Genomic DNA, 15,443 nt, shown 5'->3' on the forward strand with positions numbered 1-15,443 from the left:
TTCGTCCCACTGTGCCCTGTTGCAACACCAGATTAATTCCTGCATTTTCCGTGGCTTAGGGCAGAAAGCATTATTTGAGCTTTTAGGTGAATGACAGTAAAGAAATACAAGTTTCACCAGGGTAATAAATTTAAGCAACTCGCATCAGACAAAGCTCCAATTAAGGATAATTTGCACAGAGGTCATTTTGAGGAGGCAATGAGCAAAATTGGTGGAACAGTAAAGAAATACAGCGGAGGGTTCATACTGAGTTGAACGGGTTCACAGGCTAGTCGGTACAAAGAGCAGCTCCGAGTTGCTCTTCGGGAGAGCTGAATCCCTCCACGGACTGTAGAGTGACCATGGAATTGGTAGTGTAGGAGCCTGAAGCGAGACCTCCCGCACAGCCCCCTCTGTTCGGGATAGCTCCCAGCCAAGAACCATTCCCGGCCCTTGGTGCGAAGCAGTTGGTTGGTGCTGGGAGATGATGAAACCCTGAGCGACCGTGAGATTCGCAGTCCGTTAGGAAATCTGGTTACTGACAGACAGGGTCTGTGGGAAGATCTCAGCTTGGCGTGTGCACGTCATCCCCTCCAGGCCAGTTGAAGTGGTGCTTTTAAGAGGTGGAGAGGGATCAACAGGCCTGGAGAAATAAATGAGGTTGTGTATTTTCCCTTTTTTTCTCTTAATTAGAGATAGCCCAGCATAAATTACTTCTGGAGAGAACAGAATATATTCTGACAATGCTCCTTTGCTTGGTTTTATGAAGTCAGAAGCGTTAAAAGATAATAAAAACAAAGCTTTGAAAGACAGCAAATGCCAAAGACACCACGTGCACGCAGCTGCTGCAGCACAGACATCTGTCAAGCAGACATCACCCAATAAAGCCACATAAACAGCTTCATTCGCTTTTATAGTTGAGGAATGGGATTACATGAGGGCAGTTCAAATAAATCACGAGGGGAAATAAAATAGCGTGCTTGTAGCCCTTCGGTGGGCCAGATGCTCAGCTACAGCCAACTGGTGGAAAGCGCAAGTTGGGTGCTGTAGAGGTGGCCCAGAGTTCTGACGGCGGGGCTGCAGGAGAACAGGGGAAGCAGAGTTAGGGGTGGATAGGAAATCGTCCTCAGAGTAGGATCTCACTCCGAGGCCCTGACTTTGATCTGGATTGACACCACCTTGGCTAACAGACACAAGGGTTTACCTCTGACCAGCGCAAGAGGCTTCTGTGTCTTGTTGCAGCCCACACAGGGCAGCATCCTACTTCTCATCTTTCTACTCCATCCCTTTCCTTTTGTTGGCACGGTGGTCCCAACCGATTTACTTTAATTGCCTTCCCTCGGAGCGTGCCTCCCCTTGGCCAGGCTGCTCTTGCGTTTGCCCTGTTGTGCCCTGCCGGAATGCTGCCGGAGTGGGGGTTGTATGGCTTCAGCATCCCCTGGGAGCCGTGAGAAAGGGTGCGCGGCCTGGCTGTGATGCTGGCCCATGTGACAATTCCTGCTCGGGAGTAAAATTCCTCAGAGATGTGCTCAGTGTGTGCCAGGACGCAGCACTCCTCCGTAGCTAGGAAGGAATCGGATGTGGAGGCACGCTGGGTGCATCCTTTGCTCTGTGGACGCTGACAGTAGGAGGCAGCGCCGTGTCAAAACTGCTGCGTTGATGAACTTGTCACACAGCCGATTCTCCCAACCAGCCCATTTGCCTTTGGAAGAGGACAAGGTTTTTCACAATTTTTTTTTCCCCTTCTTCAGTAAAAGAAAACATTGGGTGTTTTCTGAAAAGGATGAAACAGCATGAGCTATTTCATGTCATCATTTTTGAAATCCCACAAGCATTCTCTGCAGGCAGCATGTATAATATCCCATTACAGGCAGCACCACCACGGAATCGCTCTGGGGGTACATTTGACAAGAAGGTAATGTGCAGTAAGCAGGCCGTGACACAGGCCGTTGCCTTTTCTCATTCTGTGTCTTGCAGCATGTAATGAGGGGGAGAGTACAACAGCGTTTTATTAGCAGAGTTTGGTGCTTCGGTGAGCAGGCGCTCAGTGATGTTGCACCCGTCAGGGCCAGAGGTGAATTTAGCCCAGCTTCTTCCAATTGCTGCGGAAACAGAGAAACTCAGCCATCTGTGCGATTTGTAAGTTATGAGTATGTTAGTAGTACGCACTTCCAGCAGGGAGAGTTGGCCGTCGGGTGTCTGTAAGGGTGCGTCAGGCAACCAGGTGATGTTCAACCAGCTCTTTCCCGCTCAGTTTGACCCACAGGTCAGTACAGAGCGATGGTGTCCCGTCACCTCCGAGTGTCTCGGGAGTGCTCAGATGAGGGTGGAACCGCAGCCGGGGTGGGCGGCAGGATTCGGGAGCGATACCGCAGCAGGGCTTGGGCCACACTGAGAGTAGTTTCAGGTGTAATTTCAGGAGTTTGCCACGAGCTGTAAAACTCACGGTTCGGGTCACGGCTGTGTTCAGACCGTTGTACTTGGGCTTGGCCTGTTCTTAGACTGAACTTTCAGCCAAGGGCTGGTAGGTAAAAATGTGAAAAAGCTTGTAGGCACTGAGCTTTGAAATTCCGTGCTGTCACCTGAGAAAGCAGCACGGTTTGTGCTGTTTGTCTGTGGCTTCTCCAGAAGGAGGCAGGACCCTCTTCTTAGGGCATTGCTGGAGGATCAGAAAGGTCTCTGGGTCTCGGATCTCTCCGGTTACTACCAAGCAGGTGTCTTTTGGGATCGTCTCCTTAGGACTGTACGTAATCAGCCCACAGCTAACAAGGGTGCAGGCAGTGTGGAAGCGTTGCTGAGCATGGCTTAGGCAAGCCATCGAGTCCCTTCGGTCTGTCCTCAGACCTGACCCACCGGCTTTGGCTTCCCAAGGCCAGCAAGACGCCTGCCCCCGCCTGGACAGGGCTGCACCCCACTCAGCGTCGTTGTTTCTGCCACGCCGGAAATGTGAGGGTGTTGCCGGTGGTGTCTCACTCCCAAACTACCCAAACTCATTCTCCTCCTCTCCAGACTGCAGTAAGGCTGTACACCGAACTTTTAAAATTTTGTGCCGTATGACTAACCATGAGTAGTGGTAAAACCATTCTGCACTTTGTGACTTCTCATGCTTCGTTTTCTATACCCAGTTCTCACTCCCGTTTTACTTTCCCGTAATGGTTGGTTTGCTTTCAGGACAGGTTTGACTCCAGCTGTTAACACATCTGCTGCTCTCCTCAACGCTCCGGGCTGACTGCCCCTTGCTGTACTTGTCTGGTCAATGAGCGTAACTGACCCGGCAGATACTGTAAGGTTCAACTCCTCCCTGTGTGTGGACACCCTGTTCATATTTTGGGAGTGTTTTTGAACATTTCAAGTCTTGCCTAAACAAATGAGCGTGTAGCTCCTGATTCAGCCTCCAAACACTGGCCTTGGGGCTTGCTTTACTGTGCTGTGGCAGAGGGAAGGCCAAGCGTTCCCTGCAAGGTTTTACCACCAAAAGCCTCTTCAGCGAGTCTTCATTTTCCTCCTTGTTTTTGTCTCTCCTAGAAACGGCTTCCCAAAGCAAACGGCTGCTCAGCTGATCCTGAAAGCCATCTCCAGCTATTTTGTGTCCACAATGTCCTCTTCGATCAAGACGGTGTACTTCGTGCTCTTTGACAGCGAGAGTATAGGGATATACGTGCAGGAAATGGCCAAACTTGATGCCAACTAAGTCCAGAAAGCTACAGTACCAGCCCCCTCTCCTGCCCATCGCCCTCCCCAGACCCTTAACTCATTGTGACGCAGAGCATCCCTTATTTTACATTTTGCTCATCTAGGGGAATAAAGGTGGGCTTTTTGTTGGGGTTTTTCCTGTTTCGTTTTGGGGGCTTTTGTTCGTTTTGTTTTGACTTTCTGACATGTTTTACGCTGGCACTGATAGTTGGCATTACTGCTGTTAATGCACTGTACACCAGGCATCGTCTGAACTTAGTGTAATCTAGGAGATTTTATAGTTTTATTTTAATGAAGTATGGATCGACGCAGAAAGCCGTTAGGAGTCCGTAGTCTTTTACTTGTGAAAGAAACAGGCCGACCCTATTTTGTAACTGTGTTGTGGTGCTTTATCAATACATTGAGTGGCGTTCCTTTCGTTTTTTAAAAGAACAGATGCTATAAACCTAATTTGTGTTTGTTTATTGTCTTAATGATAAACCTGAAAGAAAAAAAAAATACAGAAACCCTCTTGTCCTTAATTATATTTACAATTTTGAAATTGTGTGAATTGATTTAGTAAAATGTTTGAACTGTTGGTGTACTTGGATTAATTTTTCCCTTAAGCCTTTGTTTTCTAAACTCTGAAGTGGTGGCTATGAGAGGGATGATAAGCCACCGGCAGCCTGGGAAGGCACCAGGAGATGCTGGGCCTGCCACCTGCGTGCCTGGCGATGCTCACACCAGGATCTTTTCCCCGTCAGCGTTCACGTGTCCCACTTGGCGCTTCGGATCTTTCTGTCCAGAATCCAATTTAATTGGCTGTTTAGTCTGGGAGGTTGAAGACTTCAGATCAAGAAAGGCCTAGGATTGTTTTGAACTAGTTCCAGTTGTTTAATATTGGCCTGTTTGAAGCCATTTTGTATTTTTTCCAAATATTTACGAGCCCGCTTTGTACTGGTTGCCGTACCGTGCGCACAGCTGAAATCCACATCCCTACCAGCAGAAACCTTTACGGAAGCCACTTGGTTCTATGCGTTGGGAAAGAAGAGGTTACACGCTCGAGAGCTGTCGCATGCGAGCGCTCGCCCGGAGGAGGAAGCTCTTTGAAGTCTTTAGCCTCCTTCCCGCACCGTAGGCATACGTTTTCCATCTCGGCTGGAAAACCCCACGTGCTGGTGAGGGAATACTTCACACCCACTCAGGATTGATGCAGAGCAATGGGTGGCCCAAATCTTGAGTGACTTTTTGGTAAGCTCCGGAATATCAAATATTAAAAGCGTGGGGGTTAAGCTCCCGCAGGAGTTTGGTTTGTCTGCGTCGAAGTCAAGACGCAGCTTCACGTGGGCTGCTGCAGGGACAAGATTTTCAGTAATGGTGTAATTCTGAACGTGTACACAGGAGGAGGAAAGAGCAAAGTAACTTTGTGCCTCAGTACATAAGGTGTTTGACCATACCGTGGGCTCAAACTGTGTGTCATCCCCCAGCGCAGCGATGAACGCGTTGGGGTGCGGTGCATCACCCTGAAACCCTACAGCGAGTTACCGCAGTTGCGCGGATCCTGAGGAAGCAAAACGGAAGCTGCGCTTCCCACAAGTGTCACTAGGTGTCACTGCAAGGACTGGGAAATAGAAGCAGGGATGCGCAGGTACCCGAGGAGACACTTGGTGGGAGCAGGGCCCGAGAAAGGGATTTTTGACGCAGAAGGAACGTGCACGTGGAAACGAGTGTGTGTATTACAGCGTCTTGCTCTCTCAGCACTGTAGAATTTCTTGTGTAAAGCCTCACTTTTAAAGAGTCAACATTTTAGTATCAGCAACAGGAAAAAAAAAGATGTTTGTCCACAAGCCTTTTCAAAGCAGAGAGCGCAGCCTCCCGGGGCACTTGCTAAACCTGGCTTTGACACCCTTACCATGCTGGCAGGGCCAACTCTCATCTTTCAGCTAGAAAATCCCAAGGCAAACTGCGTTGTAATTCCCATCACATGGACTCGCTTCTTCTGGCCTCACCTCTCGTCTGCTCATTCAGCTGTCGGCACCACAGATGCTCCGGTGACTTCACTGGGACTGCTTGCGATGCACCCTTCCCTTTGGTTGGATTCCGGTGCTTCTGCAAAAGAACAGTGGCCAACAACTTCTCCCACCTGATGAGGATCTGAGCTCTCAGCACCATGTCCCAGTGTGACCAACTGCAGTTACAAAGGATGTTTTGCATCGCCTGGCACCCAGAAAATGCTCTATATGGTGGGCAGGACCACAGCTCCAGAGCTGCCAGCAAGTCTCCTCCAAGCTCCTGACTGTGGTTTGCTCCTGCGGAAGATCATTTGCAGTGCTGGAGCTGGTCCCGTGGGGCATCACTGTACCCTCCTCCTGTGCAAATACCAGAGCATCCTCTTCTCCCTCACTTGAGAGCCTGTGAGCCCTCGGAGCATTCAGAAAACACTGATTGTTGCTTTGACCCAGCCTGTTCCACAGGTGACCTTGAGCCGCTGCTGCTGGTCCCCAGCACGAGGGAGCTACCTGGGCAGGAGGGAGCTGGTCCAGCCCTGCCTCCCCCTGTATCCACCCACCTCTCCCGGAAGGAACTGCTCCGAGGTCCTGAAATGCAGCAGGCGCTGTCAAGAAAGTCAGAGATCCCACAACAAGCTTGAACTCAGCCACGCGGGGCAGCCCGAGCGGAGTGTGGCTTGTATTCAAGAGTCGAAAGAGCAACGCAGCGGGTTACACCCACAACAAGAAGTACCCAAGAGGACATTCCCGCCAACGTGTGCGCTGCAGCCAGGACATCACTCTGGGAATCTCCCTAGCGTTTCGCTTTTTAGGGCTACACATGCAAGCTCATTCGCAGAAAAAAATCAATTATGCTGTGGGAAGGCCACGAGTGGCAAAATGGGTTACACCCACAACAAGTAGTACCCGAGAGGACATTCCCGCCAACACATGCACTGCAGCCAGGACATCGCTCTGGGAATCTCCCTAGCATTTTGCTTGTTGGGGCTACATGTGCAAGCTCATTTGCAGAAAGATCAATTACACTGTGGGAAGGCCACGAGTGGCAAAATTTCAGAGATGCGTTTACAGCTCGTGCTTTTACTGTTAGGTCCATTATAGATCTCTGAAAACTGGTTAAAATGGACAACCTCTCCACCTGTTTCTGTACTTTCAAAGGTTAAAACGCTGGTGGCCACAAAATGCTTCACGATTCAGTTTCAGTCCTGCTCTCCCCTACTTCAGTCAACTGCCTCGTGCCCCAGTAGAAAATTCACCGCGGTGCTCTTCTTGGGGTGCGCCAAACTGTGCAACCTCAGATGCTCCCTCCGATTTCACAGCCTGCCATCCTCCCTGGCTCATCACGCCGGTGTAATTCTGCCACGCTCACCGTCGGGTCGCCGGGCGGGTTAGAGCCGCAATTAGCTGTTGGCAGAAGCGGTGCTGCGCCCTGGAGAAGGACAAGGCAAAAATAGAAGTTTGGGGTCATTTTCCCACCCCCCAGAGAGGAGGAGTTCATAACACGCTGTAGCCCATCTGCCTTTTTGAATTCTTGTTTCCTGGAGTGCCTTTCTTTAATCCTGAAATTGGGAGCAGCGAACAACATTTGTATAACCTTTCCTCTCCTGCAGCAGTCCGGGAAGGGCAGACTATTTGCTAGCAAGAGCGTGGACATGTCCCCCAGACAATTAGTGCACTGATGGACAGGTCAGGCTTCCAGTCTCACGTTACATTCCGCTGGGATCAGCCCTCCATGCCTCACAATCAGTTTGGGATTCAGTAACAAGTTCCTTTGGCTCCTTTCTGGATGGCAGCTTTTTGGAAGTCTGGATTTAGCATTTTGGCAAATTCAGTGCTACTCAATCCTGCAACAGAGACTGGGGCCTCCACTGTCCGTTTCATCATCAGCATTTAAACTTTAGGATAATTAAGAACAAATAATAGTTCTAATGGTTTAAGACTGTTTTAGAAAAATGGTTTAGAATAATAATCTAATTTTAGATTTATTAATCTTAAAGCACCTGGAAGCTGCCTGTGTACTAAAAGTGGCCCTCGCCATTAGCGTGCTGCATTGCCTGCAGGCAGCGCTGAGCCCGAGGCGCTGCTCCCCCCGAGGAAGCGGAGAGCCTCACTGGCTGCCCCACGTCCCTGCCCCAGAGCTGTGTCCATCCTTCCACCTCACTGCCACAACCATGCTCTCAAACACACCCCCGGTAAAGCCCTGTGGGCAAGGGGATGCTGGTAAAGGGCCCATTTTCTGGCCATTAGGATGTGCCAGCCTTGACAGACCTGTGCAAGGAGAGGTCTAACACCTGGGGAGGGTGGTGGGTTTCCTCCTGAGGCTCCATTTAGCTGGTTATTTCCAGATTATGTTGGATTTCCACTTGCTACATGTGGATTTCTGACAAAGTGCCTGCAGCCAGCATCTTTAAGTGTAACCCCAGACATTGGCTACAAGCCACACGGGATGTTACTTGTCCACACTCTGTTGCTCCTACACTGGTGTTCCCCAGGTATTGATCATTTTCCCCACAGACCAGATTAATTAGCACTCCCATCATCTACTGGCCAATCTCAGCTACCGAGGGGGAGGGCACTGCACGGGCTTCTTCCCAACGCCCACGTTGCAGAACTGCCACGCGCAGCAGGGTAACAAACCCACCGACGGGACAGTGTCGCAGCATCTGTTCTCCAGAGATTTGTCAGCAACAAGTGCTTCCGTGTGCTTGGGAATTGTAATTATAAAGTGTCATTCAAGGCCTCATTAGGAGCAGCATCAACATGATTATAACACGAAAATATAAAGAGATGGGTAGTGACAGCCAGGTAGAAGAGCCTGTAAGCTTCCAGCCTGCAAAGGTGCTGAGGCAGTGGGACAGCTGTGTGTTCGTACAAGCCTGAGGAAGACTGGAATGGGACTCCCTAGGTGTGAGCAAGGCACTTGTAGAAATGCTTGTTCAGTAAGAACGGGCATCAGGAGTCTTTATTTGTAAACTCTCCAAAAAAACCCCACCGCACACACACGAGTAGATACATTCAATAATCCGAGGGATTAAGGATTCAAAATACCCCAAAAAAAGGGAAAACGCCACCACACAGACACAACACTGGTACCATCTGCAGGCTGAAAGGGCATTAGCCAAACATTTGCAGAAGAAGAAGGGTCTGATTTTCTGGCATTCATTAACACCAAGTTTCTGTGAGCTCACTTCCCCTTGATCCCGGCTAAAACTGGGAGTCGTAGCCCGAGCAATAGCACTGACAGGTGCCCGGGCATGCAGAGATCAGGGCTGCGGTAACCAGTGCCGCACTCCGCGCTGCTTTTGCGGAGGACAGTAATACCTAAAGTCGCAACAGCAGCTCGGAGGGAGCAGCGTAATTGATAGGCCCGAGGAGCCCAGGTAAGTAGCAGGATTGCATTTATATCCCTGGCGTGAAACCCAGCGGGAACCGGGCTGTTGCACACTGGCTGAAGCGCTTGAAAATTGCCACCGATTCCTTTTTGTGTCAAGTTCTTCAGAGATTTAGTTCATTCCTCCATCGAATCCTACTTAATGCCTCCACAACTCATGTTTAACCATTATCACTCGCAACCCGCTCGTAAATGCTTCTTCCTTGTCAGATTCCACGAACAGGAATCAAGGGGAGATGATACCGCTGTTTCCTAATGCGAAGGAAGGAGTGACGACGTTTCACAGCGCAGCCGGCAAAATCCCGACTCTTCCACACTTTTTCCCCCGGCCTGGTTAACAGAAGAAACCTGATATTTCTGTACCTTGAAACGACTAGCCTTCTTAGGCTTAGGAGAATAAATTAAACTTGAGCCAAAGTATACCCCAGCTGCAGCGATGGGCAGATTGATTGGCTTTCCATCTGGGAGATTAAATTCCACTGCCAAAAAAATGGCACCGGCATAATTAGCTGTCAGTCAAGTTGCAAAGAGACAGACTATGTGGGATAATTGAAAGCCCTGCAGCTTCTCATTACACACTACAGTAGCCTTATTTGCAAATTTCCACCTTGAGAAGGTTCTCCGAACACAGTCAGGATTGTTCTTATTCCTCCTGGCACATTCCTCTGAAGCGCAACAGGAGCATCGCGCGGGGATGGATTAGTTTTAAGTAACTTTCGTTTAACCTGAGTTGGTTATAATATATTTGTCAACAGCCCCTGACAGCCCCACTAGACTTTAATTGCGAGCAAATCCAAACAGCTAGAACGAACCGGTAGGTCTTTGACTCCGGTTATGCCCGGGAGACACTTTTATAGGCACAGAAAAAAGGCACCGGGGGGGTGGGCGATTTCTTCCTTCTCTCTCCACGCACGATCCCTCCCCTGTGAATTCTCATATTCAGCAAATCGTAATTCATAATGAGCCTATCAGTATGCGATATTACAAACATGCATGTTTCATAACACAATCAACCCTTCCTCCCCCGTTTCACGGGGCTTCAGCGTGCGTCAGCGACTGCCGAGCACGCAGGAACGCTCACGAGAGGACGAGCGGCGCCGGCAGTCGGACCCAGCCTGGCTGAAGGCTGCGGGGTCACCTTGGCAGTGGGGCAAGAGGCAAAAAGGGGCCCAAGAGTAAAACCCATTACAGCTTCCAGCCTAAAACCACGGGGAATACGTAATCCAGGTTTTATGCCCGAGTGTAACGGAAGCCAGCAGCGACTGGGGTCTTCTTTTAGGGTGAGATGGGGTTTCTATCACTCTTCCCCGGTAACTTCCATGCTCACCAACAAGACAAAGAGGACCAGGACCATCGGTCCAACTGCTCCCCAGGTTTTAAACAAGCAGGACCACCCGACACCTTGGCCAACCTTCACACTGCGGGGCAGGGGGCAGGTCTACCTCCGGCCTTACACCGGGCCTTCCCTGGTCACATCTGCTCCGCTCGAGCTTTAGTCTCCGAGGCAGGAGGGGATGGGGGAGGTTTTGTGGGCTTCGCCTGCTTTCGGCAGCTTCAAAGTTCTCCAAAGCAGGAAAGTTGCTGCTTCCCACAGAAGAGGGAGCCAGTGTCCCACCTCCCACATGGCCTCAAAGCCTCGAGCTAATAAAGCCCAGCCTAATGCACTAATAACTCTCCTTAAACCAGAGCTTTCGTTATAAAGCGTAATTTATATCCACCCTTTAAGCACACCACAAACCTGAGCCCTCTTACAAGCACGGATTTGCCTCTTGCCTCCCTGCAGCACTTCCAAGATGGGAGCGTTTCCAGCCCTGACAGGGCTCACTGGTGTGAACTGGGAGCCAAACTGGGAACAGAACAGGTGGCTCACAAAAGCCTGAAGCTGCAGTGACCAGCTTGCTGCTGTGCTGCAGTGGAATCCTGGCTTGGCACAAACTAACAAGACAAACTGCAGAAAAGGATGTGAAACTCCTTCTGATCCGGCTCCAGCAGGAACACAAACGCACCCATCTACTCCCGTGTCTGGAGGGAGCGGGTCGGGATTTAGTACCCACCCAGGTCTCACACTGGCTTATCCTCACGTGAGTGAGGAAGGGGGAAATTGCCCCTCTTGTCCATGCACAATGCCCCTTTATGATTTATTAGACAGTCCTCCTTTTTTGCCTCAATTACTCACTTCAAAAGGGGGTGGAAATGGGACATTCCTAGCCCTAATACTAAATGCATGTAGTCAATAAAAAAGAAAAAACGCTAAGAAATGTTTAAAGGGAGGGTGCTTAAGTTATTGCAGCCCTTGGGAGCATTAATGTATGTGCCAACAAGTTACTGTACGTGGCTTTAACATGCTTATTTATTCTGCTGCGCAATAAAACTCTGTCTTAAATAGTGCCAAAACCTGTTTGCCATGGCAACCCCTCATCACACATGTGTTCCAGTAGTACTTACAAGCACCTTCTTAAAGAGAAATACACAGCAGGATGAATGGCTTGTGACCTTCGGGGCATTTCACAAAGTTTTAAGCACCCAAGTAAATATTACTTTGGACTGAAATATTTCTTCCAGGTATTTCCCCCCTCCCTTTCTAAGTAACTAAGCAGTGAAGCAGAGCCTGTTCCTTGCTCACTTCTCTCCGAGTGGAGCTCCAATGACCCAGACAAAGCACAGAGCCTGGTTTTTACCTGGCAGTCTCAGGTGTTGGCAGGGGAAGCATGGCAGGAATCAGCTGGCCTTCTACAGTTTCAAGTGCACTGCAGCTGTTCCTGCTTAATTAGTCACCCCTTGTACTGGCACAAGAAAATAGAGGGTTTCCCTCCTCCCATCCACACAAAACATTTGCTCAGTCTGGCCACTGGCCTTTAGATCCAAGTGTGCACGTGTCCATCACAGCCGCATAATGCCAACACGCAGCTCTGCAAACGCCCAGCCAAAGGGTTGGATTCCACCTTCCTTTTCCACCATTTCATTTACTGCTGTGCCCTAACAACAATGAAGAGGCAAGCTCATTTCCCGCAGCACAGAGATGAATCCATGGATCCTAGCAGGAACTTGCAGTAAGTGGAGTAGGTACAGGTTAGCCTGCTAAACCATCCTCCAACCACAGCACTCTGCTGTGTGGGAATCCCTGTAGGATTCCTCCCCTCTTAGCAGCCTGACCACAATCTCAGCTAGACAGCACTAAACAGAGGAGCAGTTCCACCACCTTTCCAGATACAGATTCCCAGTGGCTCCACAAGCAAAGCCTGGTGGGTAGGGGCTATCTTTGAGTAGCACTGGCTGTTTGTTCTGCCAACGCGGCTGCTGTGCACAAGCAGCGGAAGGAGCAGCCAGGCAGGTTCTCCCCAGGCAGTGAGGATGTCTCCGGAAGGCTTAAATGTCCTTCCCTCCTGCCTTCCTTCTCACCTACTTCCTTTTGTGAAGTTCACGCCCCTTCCCATTTCCAAGAGCATGGTTTTACACTTCCCAAGCTCATCACAGCTCTGTGGAGAGCGATGCTGCACCTTCCCTCCCAAGTTTGGAGAGGGCAGGGCTGGGTCCACAGCCCAGCACCCCCCAAGCCCCAGGGGCTGAGACCATCAGGTATTGCTGAAGGAGCCTCAAGCAACTGCTTACACCCCACACACCAGTACAGCCCCAAAAACCCTCACAGCCCCCAAGAAGAATTCCCAGGGGATCCCCACCACCACTCCTAAGTGGGATTCCATGCTTGGAACAACCCCTGAGGGCATACTCCACTGGACTCCACTAGTAAGATTGCTGGGGGAAATGAGAGGTATTTTAGTGCTCTGGCATCATACCATGAATTCCTCCGCAGGGAAGTAGAGTTTAGTCCTTACAGAAAGAAATCCCTGAACATTATCAGCCCTTCCTGGGCCACGTGCTTTCCCTAGAGCCAAACTCCCCTCGCTCCATCCCTCATTAATTCCCTGTCCTAGGCCCTGCTGCAGAGTGTGGTGGGAGGGAGAGGGCTGGTCCCAGCAAGGCACAGGGAACACTACCAGAAATGGCTGTAGACACATTCCTTCTTGTAGCCATGTCCAGGGAAAAGGTCTGTCCTGCCCTTGTGAGCTAAATCCTAGAAAGCACCAAAAACACCCAGTTGTTTTAAAAATAACTAGATGTACATAAAGCAAGAAAAGAAAACAGTCTATTCTTAATGCTGCATTATTAACGGTGCTCAGTAAGGGATTTTCTGCTTTGCTGGAGCATGTAACAGGCTTAAATAAGAAACCCTATCAGAATATAACTTTGTAATTATGCAGATAACATTTTGTTCTTGTAATGACAACGTAGGTGCACAAACTGCAATGGTCAGACATTTCTACAAACAACAGATGTCCCTCAGCTTGCACTTCAGTAAAGAGCACAAGCGAGTCACCTTGACAGACTACACACCAGTTAGCACTCCAGCATTTAAGAGTGCTGTCCTGTTGGTTTTAGCAAGGCTTTCAGCTACCAGTTCCTGGCACAACTCCTGAAACAGTTGTGCAGGGATGAACACCAATTTTCTAGCCCCAGATTATTAGATAACCACGGCCAGGCTGTGCCAGTAGCAGGTTTCAGCACCAGCTCCTGCGCATCCTTTGGCTGTACCTGTAGAAGGAGAGAGAACCTGGGGGCTGTTTTCATAGAATGGGTTGGAAGAGACCTCAAAGCCACCCTAGTGCCAACTCCCTGCCATGGGCAGAGACACCTTCCACTAGACCAGGTTGCTCCAAGCCTCATCCAGCCTGGCCTTGGACACTTCCAGGGATGGGGCATCCACAGCTTCTCTGGGCAACCTGTCCCAGTGCCTCCCCACCCTCTCCAGGAAGAATTTAGATTAGATATCCAATCTAAGTCTCCCTGCTTTCATTTTAAAGCCATCACCCCTTGTCCTGTCACTCCCTGCCCTTGTAAAGAGTCCTTCTCCAGCACCCTTGTAGGCAAGGAGCTCTTTATCCCCCAAAACAAGACCACTCCTGGAAAAAAAATGCAGGTGAAATATCCCACTTTTTTTTCCTTTCTTCAGTGGCTGATGTTTGTGATCTCAGTGACCAACACAGGGTATAAAAAAAGCACATGCACGCCTGCAAGTGACAGGACATAACTCAAAAATTCCAAGTGTACAGCAACGAACTAACAGCTCTGTACTGTAAATGATTCCGTCTGGTAAACTGTGACCTGCTTCTGTGCTATGGCAGCAAATCTGTTTTACTGTTCTGGAGGGGGACCTAGCCCTTCCACAGCAAGTGCTGTGAACAGAGCTGATTTTGGATCAACTGAGTGAAAATTAGTGCTGAAATGTCCCATTATGAACACTTCTGTCATGTCTTACAGCTTCCTAAAGCCCAACTGGAAAACATCTTGATATTATACTGGTGTCATCAGTTTAGAAGAACAAATAAAGTTTATGGAGCCACAGTCTCGCAGCGCATTTGCAAAATTCAGAGAATATGTTAATGTGTTATTTCTCCTGAAAGCAGGCACTGAAAACACTGATCTACTTGTGCATGTGTTTACAATTATTTCTATACATTACTGTGTCCAAATAGCTGTTAGAAAAATTTCCAGGCTAGCGTGTATGTATTTAGTTTTACTCACATTCCCATAAATGCAGAAGAAATCTCCACTGCCTAGAGACTTTTGAAAAGAGTTTGCAGTGGAATCAAGTATCATGAGTGATACCCGTTTCTGCATCCTTCTCGCCTATTCCATCATAACTTGGAGGCATCGCAATATTTTGTGTCATTACGTAGCGCTGGAGGCACGAAAACTCTCCAGGCTGATTAACATCTTAAGATTTCTCACACTAAAGCACCTAATCCATGGGGAAGGACTGTTGGGTCTCGGCTGATCATTCATTTGTCTCATTGAAACCCTATGACTCCATTTTAAGAGCTTTTTTATAGACTCGTATAAAGGAGAAAGTGAACTTTTTAACGTGTTTGCACTCCACTAAGTCAATACACATAAAAAGAAGTACAACTGGGGTTCCTACATGAATATATGGCCCAGAAGTGCTAAGCCGGTGAAGAGATGCAGCTACTAGTTAGGCAAGAGATTAACTTCTTGATTTCCTTTTCTTCACTTTGCTGACTTCTTCCTAGAAGCAAGGAGCATCCAGGAATGCGACAGTAGGATGAGCCAAATCCTAGACTCTCCAGATGTTTTACCCAGTAAATTCATATGTGCGTATTTCCCCTCCAAAATATTCTCTTGGAATAGTCCACACTACTCTGGTTATCATTTGGCTGTTGCTTATCCATCCTTGGAATGTCAGTCCCAAACCGACTGCCTTTAGCAGGATTCCCACAGCACCGTCACTGCTCTCTCTATAGGACCTTGTTGTTCAGGGAAATACACAACTTAAACAACAAGTAACCTCTGTCCCAACAAGTTTATGTTGTGATCTT

General features: G+C 49.2%; 1 protein-coding gene across 1 annotated transcript in view; it reads left to right on the forward strand.

Annotated features, from left to right (window-relative positions):
• LOC104507687 (core histone macro-H2A.1-like) overlaps nucleotides 1-4,249 on the forward strand; it is a gene marked incomplete at its 5' end in the record, with an annotated part of 5,297 nt that extends 1,048 nt beyond the window's left edge. Inside the window, one exon of the mRNA XM_010149048.1 lies at nucleotides 3,505-4,249. Coding sequence (XP_010147350.1) covers nucleotides 3,505-3,670 — 166 coding nt within the window. The remainder of the gene's footprint in view (nucleotides 1-3,504) is intronic.
• Nucleotides 4,250-15,443: the final 11,194 nt, after the last annotated feature.

Source organism: Eurypyga helias, unplaced genomic scaffold (assembly GCF_000690775.1).
Source record: "Eurypyga helias isolate BGI_N326 unplaced genomic scaffold, ASM69077v1 scaffold31103, whole genome shotgun sequence".
Taxonomy (NCBI): Eukaryota; Metazoa; Chordata; class Aves; order Eurypygiformes; family Eurypygidae; genus Eurypyga; species Eurypyga helias.